General features: G+C 43.4%; 1 protein-coding gene across 1 annotated transcript; it reads right to left on the reverse strand.

Moving 5' to 3' along the window:
- Window positions 1-7,096: 7,096 nt before the first annotated feature.
- LOC115671156 (protein BIG GRAIN 1-like A) lies at window positions 7,097-8,206 on the reverse strand. The gene has a single exon (XM_030592625.2). It carries the CDS (start codon window positions 8,204-8,206, stop codon window positions 7,097-7,099), a length of 1,110 nt encoding a protein of 369 aa, XP_030448485.1.
- Window positions 8,207-12,957: the final 4,751 nt, after the last annotated feature.

The raw sequence follows: 12,957 nt of genomic DNA on the forward strand, positions 1-12,957 counted from the left end.
AGGTTGTCACGTGCGGTTTTGTCGTCCACGATCGCCAACGACACGCGGGGCGGGGGGGGCGCGAATCTACCGTAAAGAGAAAGACCAACCAAACCAAAAGTATATATCGGCGACGGTCGTTAGGCAGCGGACGCAACGATTACAAAAGTCAATTATAACAAAAAAAAAAAAAAACACGAGTGGCTCCAAAATTCGAGCCTAATTATAATTTGGGAGATACTCTTTTCCAATATCAAGACGTTTTTTTTATAATTAATTTTTTTTTTGGACGAGGACATATGAGTTGCGCAGAGGAAAAATAATCTCGATTCATTAATGGAATTATGGAGTGATGACGCATCAGGACATATTGTGTTAGAATTATGATGTAAACGTCGTGGCAACGGTTCATTATCGGAGAATCGTGCCGTAACGATCCGATCCGACGAGGGATCAAAGAGACTGGAGAAGGAGCAGCTCCCGATGGGCTTCTGGGATGACGAAGGAGCATACAAAACCAATTCTGAACGTGGTAAATTCGGCCAATCATGAATGGGTATTTTTCATGGATGGATCATACGCATACTCTAATTAATTACATTAGAGTTTATGTGCATCCATTGCTCTTATAAATCAATTTCGCGTGTTATTCTTTATATCCCTAATACCATTCAAGCATATATTACCTATTTCGGCAGTGCTTTTCAAATTCATCGCTACCGACTACCTGATATTCAAATTTTTTTAATTCTTTTCTTTTTTTGGAATGGAGCATTTCGAGTTTTTAATCAAAATCCTATTAATTTTTCGGGCGAACCATCGGCATGAAATATGGCTATTTTTCATCGAAAATTGCTCGATTTTCCGAGCACGGTGCATCAGCTCCAACGGAAATTAAACTTTATATCCGGTGATTGAAATTAAAGTTTAGTTGCATAATCACAAATTAAAAGTTAGGGATCTTTCCAAAAACACAAAAGTTCTGTCGGCACGGTAATACGTGGGCCCCGGAAAAGTTACTTAGCTTTGCAGACTTGACCAACTCCGACTTGATCGGGCCACGTTGGCAAAATAACGAGCAAAAACTTAATTATCTTTTACTTTATCATGATTCATTAACAATTTTTTTTTTCGTAATTTCTATACAAAATGTCAAAATATCTAAAAAAAACCTCAAAACTTTTACGATCAACGGGCAAGATTTGAAATTTTTTGCAACCCAACTGTTATCGTGGGGTTGAGGATCCTTTTTTCGAGAATTCTTAAAAATACCCATTTTAGGACAGAGAGAGGGGCGTTCAGATGATAATTACATTGTCTTTTAGCAAATTTATCGGGTTATTAGAAACAAAAACAACTTTATTAGCTAGCAATAATTCTTCTTTTTGTCAACTCGAGCAAGCCAAAGAAAAATCTGATGTGAATTTTTTGTGGGGCCGATCATTTTTTTTTTTTTTGCTTAAGTGTTTTTTACTTTACATGATAGGACACATTATCTTCTTAATCATGCCATTATCCCAACTCCAAAACTTTTTTGAATGTAGGTGGCACTTTATTCTCCTTTTGATTTTGCTCAAGTCACCTAATGATTAAACATAACCGCTTCAATCACATCTTCCGGTAGCTCTCTTGCCTGTTTTTAAAAAATTTACCCTCCCGGGTCAGGCAAACTGAGATATTCAACACGCGACACGTGTCCACATATTTTTCTTTTAGCCTCGTGACCGAGCTTTTTATATAAATTATGAAGTGAACGAGCATTAAGGGTCATAGTTGTATATGCTAATGACCTATTAGTTGCCTAGAGATACATATCGACTTGATCGAACTTTCCGAAATGGGTATAATTGCCCCTATTTCCCTAGGTTTCTCTTTATCGGGTAGGGGACGGTCAGTCGATTTAGGACGGCAATCATCTTTAGATTCCTTGTGTCCCAAATCATTTGCCTTCTTTTATAAGTTTTGACCCTCTTTTACTAGCAAAGGAAAATGGAGAGCTTCTTTTTATGCCGGTGACAAAAACTTGGGATATAAATAGTCTAAATAAGGTTTTTTGCCTAACATCGGTCCATGTCATTCTTCATATTCACGTTTCGATCTTCATTTGGGTTGATAGACCAATTTGGCAGACAGCTACCGATGGCATATTCACGGTTAAACATGCTTACTAGCTCATCAAATTGTGTACAAAGTGTGGTAAAATCTTTGGGATTTGGAACAAAATCTGAAAAGCTTAAATTCACGAGCAGCACAAGATGATGTTATGGAGGACAGTAACTAATGTTCTATCTTGTTAAGCTAATCTAGGTAGATTGCTTCACATCCCAGACCCTTCTTTCCCGTTGTGTGGGAACCTAGAAGAAAATTTAATCGGTATCTCTTCAAATCGTTGCCCTTTGGCCCATATTAGGCAGAGACAGAGCCCATGGGTTATTATCTCGTCTGCTTGGAACTTCAACTAACCAAAGGAGATGGTGCACTACTTTCTTGATCCGGGACAGATAGGACAAAGAACGGGCATGGAGTGCAATCTCTTCAACCTTTTTGTAGCCACTCTACGTGCTAGAATGTTGCGTATAAGAATGCAGCATTACATAATCAGTCTATTCCAAATCATTCCCAGGCAATCAAGTTGGTATTATAACATTTCATGGATTTTTCGAACACGCTCATGGAAGGGAACACAGACGTGAAAAGCGAAGAAACATATTCACTTGGGGAAAGGTTAGACCCTCGGCTCCCCTGCTGGATCAATGATTGAAGCTTAATGTAGACGGCACATCAAATGATAATAAAGGGGCCCTAGGTACTATTGCACGATCGGCTAGAGGCTCAGTTATCCAAACATGGACGAGATGCGGAAGATGGAGTTCACCAATGGAAGTGGAAGCTGCAGCTTTTCTCCTCACTTGCAAATTTCCTTAGTCCCTCAGTATCCACTCAGCGGTGTTTGAAAGTGATTGCAAAGTCTTAATTGATGTCATTCAATAAAAGGATCATTGCCCTTGGAGTATTTAGCCTTTTTGTCTCGGACTCTCGCTTTCTACTTCCCAGCAACCTGTGATAGAGTTTGTTGGGGACTCATAGACTCAACAATAGTGCTGCTTATGAGCTTGCAAAATGGGCTTTTCATCATATAAGAGCTGCATCTTCTTTTATTTTTAATAATCTCCCATCTAAGTTTAAAATATAGTGTTGGTGGAGTATTCTTTACTTTATCTCTTTAATGTTGGCATGGGTTTTCTTTGTAATGTTTGACTGTTTTGTTGGAGTGGAAAGTTTGTTCTAGCCAAAAAAAAAAAAATCTAACACCTTTAGAATAATTTATCTCTATGGAATTTCTTATCTCAACAGGCATTGGAAAATTTCAAATACTTTTCTTCCACCTGTAATCCATATTCCAGATTTACTAATTAACCTCTTTCTCACCCATAAAGTCCATAAAACAACTCATTCAACACATTCCCCAGAGAACTTGAGTAATATGCCCCATCGATCGGGTTTGATGAGGTTGAGAGTATTTGGCTGATGAGGGCATATTTGTCTATTTCCTTTATTATTTTATGTATTGTGGCAACAAAGGTGGTATTTTAATTTTGGCATATTGGCTTTATTATAAATAGCTAGCTTAGGATCATATCGACCTATAACCAGGCATTCGGTTCAATTTTTCTCTCAACAGATCAGCACGTGCAGATCAACGTAATTAAATTGCACGAATATTTTTTATGCAATTTCAGAGAGATTCATCGAGAATATCGAGAATTTCATAGGATCCCGTGTGAAGAAAATAATACTACTCCAAAGTTTTTATGGCCCACTACTTATCAAGAGGAAATGCCATGGGATCACTCCCATGCATATCGTACCGCAAAAGATGTTATCCGCCCAACATTAGACGAGTACAAGCGGAATCAACCAGAACCAACGGAATTTTCGCAAGACCCATGGGACTTGGTCCGATTCCTAATCTCGACCCAGTATTCTAAAAATAAAAAAAAAAAATTCCCAGAATTCTATAATGTTCTCTTGAATATTTTTTTTTAAACCTTTCTCCTCTAAGTCCGGGTGATATTTGAAGGATAGACTTACAATTACGATCAAATTGAATTACTCTTTATCTTTCTAAATGCAAAAAAAAAAAATTGCACATTATAAGATATCTATGGAAAAAAAACTAATTACTCGAATTAATCAAGCGAATAATAATAATTAAATTTTTATGGAGGAAAATTATTGGTCGGGGGGTATTATCTGAGTGTTTTCTGCATGTATTATACGCCTCAGATTGATGTTTGGTTGGTAAGGAACATATGCCCACTTTCATTTATTTTTTCACCGCCCCCCCCCCCCCCCCAAATTTTTTTTTTAGCACAGTGGCATGGTTGGTGCAATCGGCTGGTCCTGTTCATTTACCTTTTTTTTTTTCTTCTTCTTTCTTTTGGTACTAGTACTACTTTGATCATCGGTTTTTGTGGGGGGTCGGGTCGGATCAGAAAATTGCAATTTCACTAGCAATCGTCCCTTCGATTCTCGGGAAAAATTCCGATCGGTCGTCCGACTTTTCGCGACGTGAATCCGGGCAAATTTTGATTCGATCAAGGTCCCCCCGTTCATATCTTATAATGTGGCTCATCATGAAAAATTGTAATCTTGAAGGCCTGATGATTAGAAAGAGGGAGAGAGAGAGGAAACAAAGTGCTACTCGACCACAAAACATGTAGTCCACTACCACTACATTGGAAATCCAGAAGTGTTGGGGATGGACCGTACAGAAATTGATCTTCCTTTTTCTTTTCTCTCTATTTTCAATTATTTTCGCGGGAAACAAGGACAGGGAGGGACGAGCGGGTAGCGGGACTCCTCGTTCGAGTCTAGGTCTCTATAGGGTCAGCATTAAGAAGTCTCGCAATCGAGATTCTGCACAATATCGAGCAGTTTATATATATTAATCGGTTGGCAATTCGATGACTTAAGAACCTTTGGACGAAAGTGGGTCCGATTGGATACATCGGCGGGCTCGTAATTAAGTTTGGTAAGGTGTCGATGTTCTGCTACGCACCCGCGCGTGGCTCGACATGATCATATTTTATTTAATTTGAGTAATTAGGGGATGCATCAAAGAGGGAAGTGGAATTGAGGGTGGGCAATGAAAGTCAACCGAGGGGTGGCCCCACCCTTCAATGGAATCTCTCAGCACATCATCCAAATCTATTTTTTTCTATTTTTTATTCCCTTCTGGTGCAAAAAAAGTTGGTTTGGATTTTCTCCCACATCCTGTCTGATTCTGCTCCAATTCTTCCTCCTTGTTCTTGACTTGACTTGCACCACCAATTGCTTTTGTGTGGCCCTACTACTAGCTTGTTACGGGTATTCATACCTGACCCGATTCATTTTGATTCCAAATTTTCTGATTACACATTAGCAGTATGTTCGGCGTACCAAAACTGGTGGCTAAAAGAAATTTCAAACATAAAAGATCATGTCGGGTCAACCCCAATTGGGTTTTCGACGAAAAAAGAAAATCACTAATTGGCTAAGTGGATTAGAAATAAGGGAAATTTCACATCTTGCAGAATGTGAAGTTTCACATTTGGATGTTGCTCAACTTATCGATATATTGGGTTTAACCCGCAAAAATGTGATAACTTACGAATCTTTCTAATATGGTGGATCGATCAATGCCGCCGGTCGCAACACGTAACTCTGAAAGGTGACAAATGGCCAAAACCAGCATAGCTCCTCGGAAAGACGGCACCTCAATAGCTTCACGGGCAACTTTCACATTCATTTTTTGAGAGAAAGGTGGATTTCGATAAATCTCGATCCTCAATGAACACCTCATTCTCGTGATCAAACATTGTGATTCATCGAGACCACGAAAGGAGTAGCGTCCGAGGTACACGAATCAACATCCATAGCCAACTAAGGTAAAGCCCGATTGCTTACACAGCTCACACAAACAGCATTAAGACGCAAATGCTGGTGACAATGAGTCAGTCATTCAATTTGAATGCGATTGAATATTAAAGTATATGCTTTTTCTCTCGTTAATCTATAAAAGCGAAAATAGACGATCGATATCAGTGATAAATACTCTATATATATATGTGTGTGGGCGCGCGCGCGCGCGATAGCCCTAAGCCAATCGGCTTTAAGAGTGGGAAACAACTATAAGCACGATCGAATACTGACCACGGGGACATTCCAAGCCGAATCCAATCGCAATCCATCCAACATCGTGACACAATTATACGAAAGACGGGAAGAAAGTCAAAAAGACATATTCATGATGGGCATCGAAGAAGGAGGAACACGATCGAAGTCCTCCTCCTTCTCACTGCCACACACACCCCCCCAAAAAAAATTATTTTAAAAAAATAAATACAAAATTAAAAATAAAGAGAACCAATGTTTGTTTTTTCTTGCCTTTTTTCCGACGTTTAATATTGATAATGATAAAAAGGCGACGCCTTTTCTTTTTTAAAAACCAAAAGAATTGCATCCCCAATGTCGAGGCCATGTGCTGCGCAGGTTGAAAAACAAAAGCATAAATTTGCCTCCTCAGAAATTTTACCCCCAATGGGAAATGGAATTCGAATAAATGTTTAATAAGAACGCGATAAATTTTAAACGGTCCGCGACAAGTTGTAATTGAATTTTTGGCTCGAGAGAACGATGGGATCGAACATTCGGGGCAACGGTATGAAATCGAGAACGGCGGCGGGAGCCGGATCTGAATTAGCCGTGCGAGGTGAAAAACTGTTCCAAACGTCTTGCTAATCAGAGAGAGCGCGAGAGATAAATTTCATAAATTATTGTATGCATCCCTAAACAATACCACTAGTTACGGAGGTGGCAACACCTGCCGGCCTCCTTGTGGTCCGCCGTCGTATCACGAGTTGGATGAACTTAGGTAAGTTTGAAAAATTCGGGGGTAGTGGCATCTGGCATTTCGAATAATTCCGATGTCACAAAGGAAAAAAACTATACAAAAAAAGGAAAAATCAGGAATTTTATGCCGGCAAAAACAAATATTACACCGAAGATGCAGTCTAAAAAGGGAGTAAAAAGTAATAAAAAAAAAAAAAAGGAAGAAGAAGAAGAAGATGAAGGATTACAAGAACAAGCCATGAGCAATGGCTTGGTTCTTCTTCAAGCAGGTGGTCTCGTACACCGGCAGCTCCTCCCTGTACCTCCCGACGCCGATCAAGTGATCCAGCTCGAAGAGATCCGAGCTCGCGTCGCTCTCCATGTCGTCGTCGTCGTCGTCGTCGTCGTCTTCGTCGCTGTAATCGCTCACCACCACTCTGTTCTTGCTCATGCCCCTCGCGTCCATCTTCTTCTGGAAGTAGCGCTCCCTCTCCGCTTCGACCCTGGCCTCTCTCTCCCTCTGGGAGACGAGGCTGAGGCTCGCGCCGCCGTTCTTGGCCTTCCGGTCGTCCTCGTAGATGCATTTGTGGCCGCAGGGCTGAGAGTCCTCGCCGACGATCACGCTCACGGGGTAGAACCGGACGGACCTCTTCAATTTGCTTCTCGTGCTCGGGGTCTTGCTCATGCAGGACCTCGAGAAGGAAGATGCGGAGGAGCATGCCGACTTGGACTTGCGCTCGAAGCTCACGTCGTCGACCGCGCCGACGTAGCACATCTTCGCCTTCTTGACGTTGCCGGAGTTGAAGATGGAGTTGAGGAAGCTCGTGATCCGGCCTCCCGGCGAGATGGGCTGCTTCACCTTCTTCAGCTCGCCGTAGATCTTGAGCGCCCTGAGCTTGGTCTTCGAGAACCCGCCGGCATTGTCGCCGCCGCCCTTGCGGTCCTCGAGGAGGGCCCTCGGCTTCGCTCGGTGGGTGGACTCCGTCTCGGAGGACGACAACGTCGAGAACGTTGCGGCGGAGCTCGAGTCGGAGGAGTTGCGCGAGCTCTGCTTCTCCATCCACTCCTCGATCATCATGGCCCTCCGGAGGTTCGACAGCTCCCTGTGCGAATATGACGAGGAAGAAGACGAGGCTCCATGCCTGGTCTTGTGGGTGCCCTGTTTCTTGATCAGGGCCGGGTCCGGGAACAGGGGAGAGGCTTGGTCCTGGCCGCCGGACTCGTCGATGGAGCGGTAGATGGACTCGAGGAGGGAGGAGGAGAAAGACGGGGTCTTCCTTCTCTGCGGGGCGGTGGGCTGGGCGGCGGCGGCGGCGGCGGACTCCCTGCTGAGCGGTCTCTCTCGCTTGTTCATGGCGGCGTCACATGCAGTGAGGAGGATGCAGGGGGGGCAGGAGGAAGGAAGGGTTTTAAGTAAAGAAACAGAGGAAGCGAAAGAGAAGAAGCAGGGGAGGAAGTGGGGACAGCGAGGAGTGTTAGTTTAAGGCGAGGTTTGTCTGCTGAGAGAAGGTCAAAAGCTGCAAAGGACACACTGAAGTGAAGTGAAATCGCGAGCAGATCACGTGGAACAGAGCGAGGAGGAGGAGGAGGAGGAGGAGGAGGAAGAAGAAGAGACAGAGTGTAGAATTTGGACATAAAAATCACTTCTTTAAATGTCTACTATCTCTCTCTCTCTCCCTCTCTCTCTGTTTTCTTTTGGTTTTTGATTGAAAGGTGAGGAAGGGAAGTGAGCTTTTGGAGAGGGTGCACGAGGCAAAAGTTGGAAAAGCAGATCTCGCCCTTTTGGATTTGGGCAAAGTTGTTTTATTGAGGAAGTGTTGGAGGGAGAGGACTATAAGCTGTGTGTGCACTCTTGGAGAATTGGCGAGCCCCGCGGGGGGGCCGCCTCTCCATTTAATAATAGCCCGGAGCATCGAAAAGCAATTCCCCCTTGATCCCTAGCCGCGACATGGATGACTCATTTTCCTATCGGGAACAGTCCGGTGTTGGAGGGATATCGTCCGGGACGACGTGTGGGGTGACGTCCCGGGGGAAGAACGGGGGTGGATGTTGGGGGGTTCGAGGAGGTAGATAGAGACAGTATACTTACAGCTCGATTCGGTCGGCGCGGGTTGCGTGTATGATAAGAGATTCGGAGAAGTTTTAGCGAGAGAGCGTGATAATAAATAGAGTTTTTGATTCAACCCGACATTCACGTTGCTTCCGGCATTCGAGGAAACTCGCATAATTAAGTGTGCATTTAGTGGGGCTTTTACCCCTCATTTCACTGAGGCACAAAAAATGATTACCAATACGGTTCTAAACATATTGTGTGAATGACAATTCAGTCTTAAACTTCTCGATTTTCTCAATATAGTCCTGGACATTTGCACGAAATTCCAATGCAGTCATTCCGGCCAACTTCCATCGAAAATTACTAACGTGGCGGCATCCAGCCATCGTCCTACGTGTCACACCGACATGAACAACTTGCGGATCGCCACGTCAATGATCTTCTGGTGGCAATTGGCCGGAAAGGACCGCATTGGAATATGGCACAAAGGTTTAGAACTGCAATGGCAGAATTGAAAAGTTCAGGACGAAATTGACATCCGTGCAATAGGTTTAAAATTGAATTGACAATTTTCCCCCGTAAAGTCCATAATGCTAGGTTATCCGGTTTCTGACTTGTGGAATACTCAAATTGTACACTATTGCATCTCCACAATGAAATAATAGATCCTCAGGGCCAAAAGCAAGAACCAAAATCATTACCATCCCAAGACAGATGAACTATAGAGTCTAGCCACTCTTTTTCTCTGGATTACATATCACTACATCAAATGATATGATGGCACTTGTTTATTTTCAAAGGATTAATTTCACACGTCACAAGAAAAAAAAATTAAATTTTTAAAAAAAAATTTGAGAAAATTCCTCCATCTCTTACAAATAAAATCAGTGTTCATGGATAGAAATGTTTTGGATGCTTCGGAAAGTATCACCTTCGTGTCCGCCCAATCAATGTTGGAGCACCCAAAGTTATGCCCACTGGCTTCTATTGTCCACACCCACTTCTCTAAGGGACGTGATTGGTGAGACGATTCCACGTCAGTGATTCGATGTATTGGACATAAGCATGTATGGAAAAAAAATTTGTATAGCCGCTGTTCGAGAAAGAACCTTTGCGAACCTCACGGATTTTCGATGTATGATTGGCTCGATGTAGCAGAACGAGGCTATGCGACGCTTGCTTTTATGGAACATGAGATTTTCGTTCGGACTCGGGGTCCATAGATGCGGCGCGACCACAACAGTGGGAATCGGGCGCAGGGCTTCACTCGTAGACCCGTTAAAACGGGGTGGCTCGGGTCGGGTTCAGGTCGGATTAAAAAATGGTCCGATCCAAATTAATCAATTTAACTCGTTTCGATCCATTTCCATGCGATACAAATCAAGTGACTCATACCCAACTCGATCCATATTACTGAAACACTTCCGTGCTTAACACAATTCAGGAAAATTTATACCCAAATTGAGATGCGAGGGCGATATCGAGTGAGAAGTCATAAATGTGAGTTGGGTTTAAGTTAATTATGAACCCATTTTACATCCATACATATTAAACCCATTTGTTGAATATAACATGGGTTAAGAAATAGATAGAGAACCACCCGCCTGGGTGGCGCTGCTGGAGCGCGCACTCTTCCTCTCGCAAAAGGTTGAGTGTTCGAATCACGAGCGCCATGAGGGTGACTTTGCCGTGGCACGTGTGTGGTGGTAGCGCGTGTCGAGCCCTGGGTTTCTTTCCCATTTGTCGGCCATGCGGGGTCCCTGGATTACCAAAAAAAAAAATAGATAGAGAGACCTATTTTCGCATGTATAATTCACCCAATCAACGGTCCTGTGATAGAATCAAATTCCGGCAGGCCGGAAAGGAATTTCTCCATTCGAGAGAGCATAGCATAAAAGCATCTGCGTTGGCACGTGTGCACGAGAGGTTGGATTAATTATTGCTGTGGCCTCTCCAATAATTTTTTTCTTTTTTTCTTGGCCTTTTGAAGGCTGACAAATCCCCAGTGAAGAGCAGCGGTGGGGGGATTAGGGTTTTCGCTTTGGACTTAATTTAGAAGGCAAGCAAACATCGGCCAGCCGAGCAAAAACATTGATCACAGACAGGGAGAGACCCAACAACGCCTCGCAACACAGGATCAGAACTTGTCCCGTTTCCGTACGTGCTCTTCTCGTGCCAAATTAGCAGGCTTTTTTGAATTCGATTAATTTAGCTTTTCTGTCTTCCGAGACCGATCCTTCCTGGTAAAGAAAAAGATAAAAACGATTTTATGCGAGAAGCTTGGTTAGATCCTGTCTCTTGAAGAGTTAGGGCGTGCATGGTAACGATTCTGTGCTCGGAAACTGATCCTGCTAAAAAATGATTCTTTTTTATTACGTCCCCGGGAACAATTTCTAAGCATTTGAAAGCGGTTGGTAACTGCTCAAAATTCCTATTCTTGAAATAGAAAAAGAACATAAATGTGTTTGATAACTACACAAAATTTCTTTTTATTAATAATATTTTGAATTTTTTAATATTTTTTTCTTTTTTTTTTCTTTTTTTTTTCTTTCCTTCCCTTTCCTTCCTTGGCCATGGCCGGTCGCCGGCGTCAGCGACCGGCCAAAGGCTAGGGCCGGCGAAGGCGTTATGGCCCTCGCCACTGCCCTCGCCGTCGCGACCCATCTCCCTCGCCTGGGTCGCGACGGTGAGGTCGAGATGAGCCTCGCCAGAGGCCGACGAGGGCCACGACACCCTCACCGGCCCTGACCTGTGGCCGGTGGTCGGCGGCAGGCCAGGAAGAAGAAAAAGAACAAACCAAGAAGGTAGAAGAAAATCAAGAAGAATAAAAAATGGAAAAATTGTTCCCATAATCAATAAGCTATTTTTTTTTGCTTCTTGATTCTGTTGCAAAACTGATTTTGGGAACAGTTTTTTGCAAATTTGTGCCCGGGAACAAAAAATTTAACGAACGGATTTCTATTCCCAAACTGATTCTGGAACAAAAGAACAGAAATTTTTACTGTTTGGCAACTTGCTAAACAGGCCCTTGGATCTCGCGTCCACATTTTTGCAAAATGATGCAGTTATATCTACAGGTAAAAAGACTAAATTGCGCCACCGGACTTGCGACTTGCTATGTGTCGTGTGTGCCTTCGAGCTCGTGATGCTTGATTGACGAGAGACTCGAGTTGCACTCGATCTCGGAAAGGTCGGGTTCGAATGATTGGCAAGTTGAGCTCAGACAGTCCCAATGTAGCTTCGTTCCGTTGCACTTGGAGAACCCACCTAGTTACTTGTGGCGCCAAACATGGAATTAACAAAAGGCTTGGGCATGTGCGTTTGATCGACCAGTTTTCGTCGTTACCCCGAGCATTGAGATGGAAATGATTTTTCCTGTTCCTAGTGGAGCGACGAAGACAACTTGCTACAATTACTAAACTTTGAATCAAATGCAAAACTCACATGTTCAGAGCCCCCGGTTCCCCGCGATCAGTTTAGGGTTAACATTCGCTTGTCAGTCAGGGTAGTGCATGGCGCTGCGATCCTGTTTTGTATATGTAGACTGGAGTTCGTGTTCAGAATCATGTCAACTCATTCCGTTTATCCCGCAATGACTGAGGACATGATCGCATCAACAATTTGGAGAGGCGGCGAAGAATTTGGTAACTGAAAGGTGGTTGAACCTGAACTGGCGATCCAGCAACAGCTAAGGCGTGCTGAGCGTCAGGCAAGGTCTCCCGTGCATCTCGGCCTTGTATAATGCCCGGGGAAGAATGCATTCAGGGGATCCATATATTTCCAAATACTTATACGAGGCAAGTTCGAGGCGTTAGAAACAAATTTTGGGAGGAATGATTGCTTGAAAATTCTTGGCCTGGACACAAATGTTCATTTATGGGGGCTCATGCTGATGCAGCAGCAGCATCGGATGTGGCGGATTCGAAGGATGGGAAAGGAGCAGCAAAATTTCAGAAGAGATGAAATGGAAGGAACCATTAGGAGTTAGCAAGACGAGAACTGAGCGATGACAGACGTTGCCTTGATCCTCAGGCGTAACTCTTAACCATATC

This window comes from Syzygium oleosum, unplaced genomic scaffold (assembly GCF_021117445.2).
Source record: "Syzygium oleosum isolate NSW1041296 unplaced genomic scaffold, Sole_v2.1 Sole_v2.21, whole genome shotgun sequence".
Lineage (NCBI taxonomy): Eukaryota > Viridiplantae > Streptophyta > Magnoliopsida > Myrtales > Myrtaceae > Syzygium > Syzygium oleosum.

What these genes read in the sequence shown, in the direction of transcription:
- LOC115671156 (XM_030592625.2), bottom strand. Translation starts at nt 8,206, where the DNA reads ATGAACAAGCGAGAGAGACCGCTCAGCAGGGAGTCCGCCGCCGCCGCC.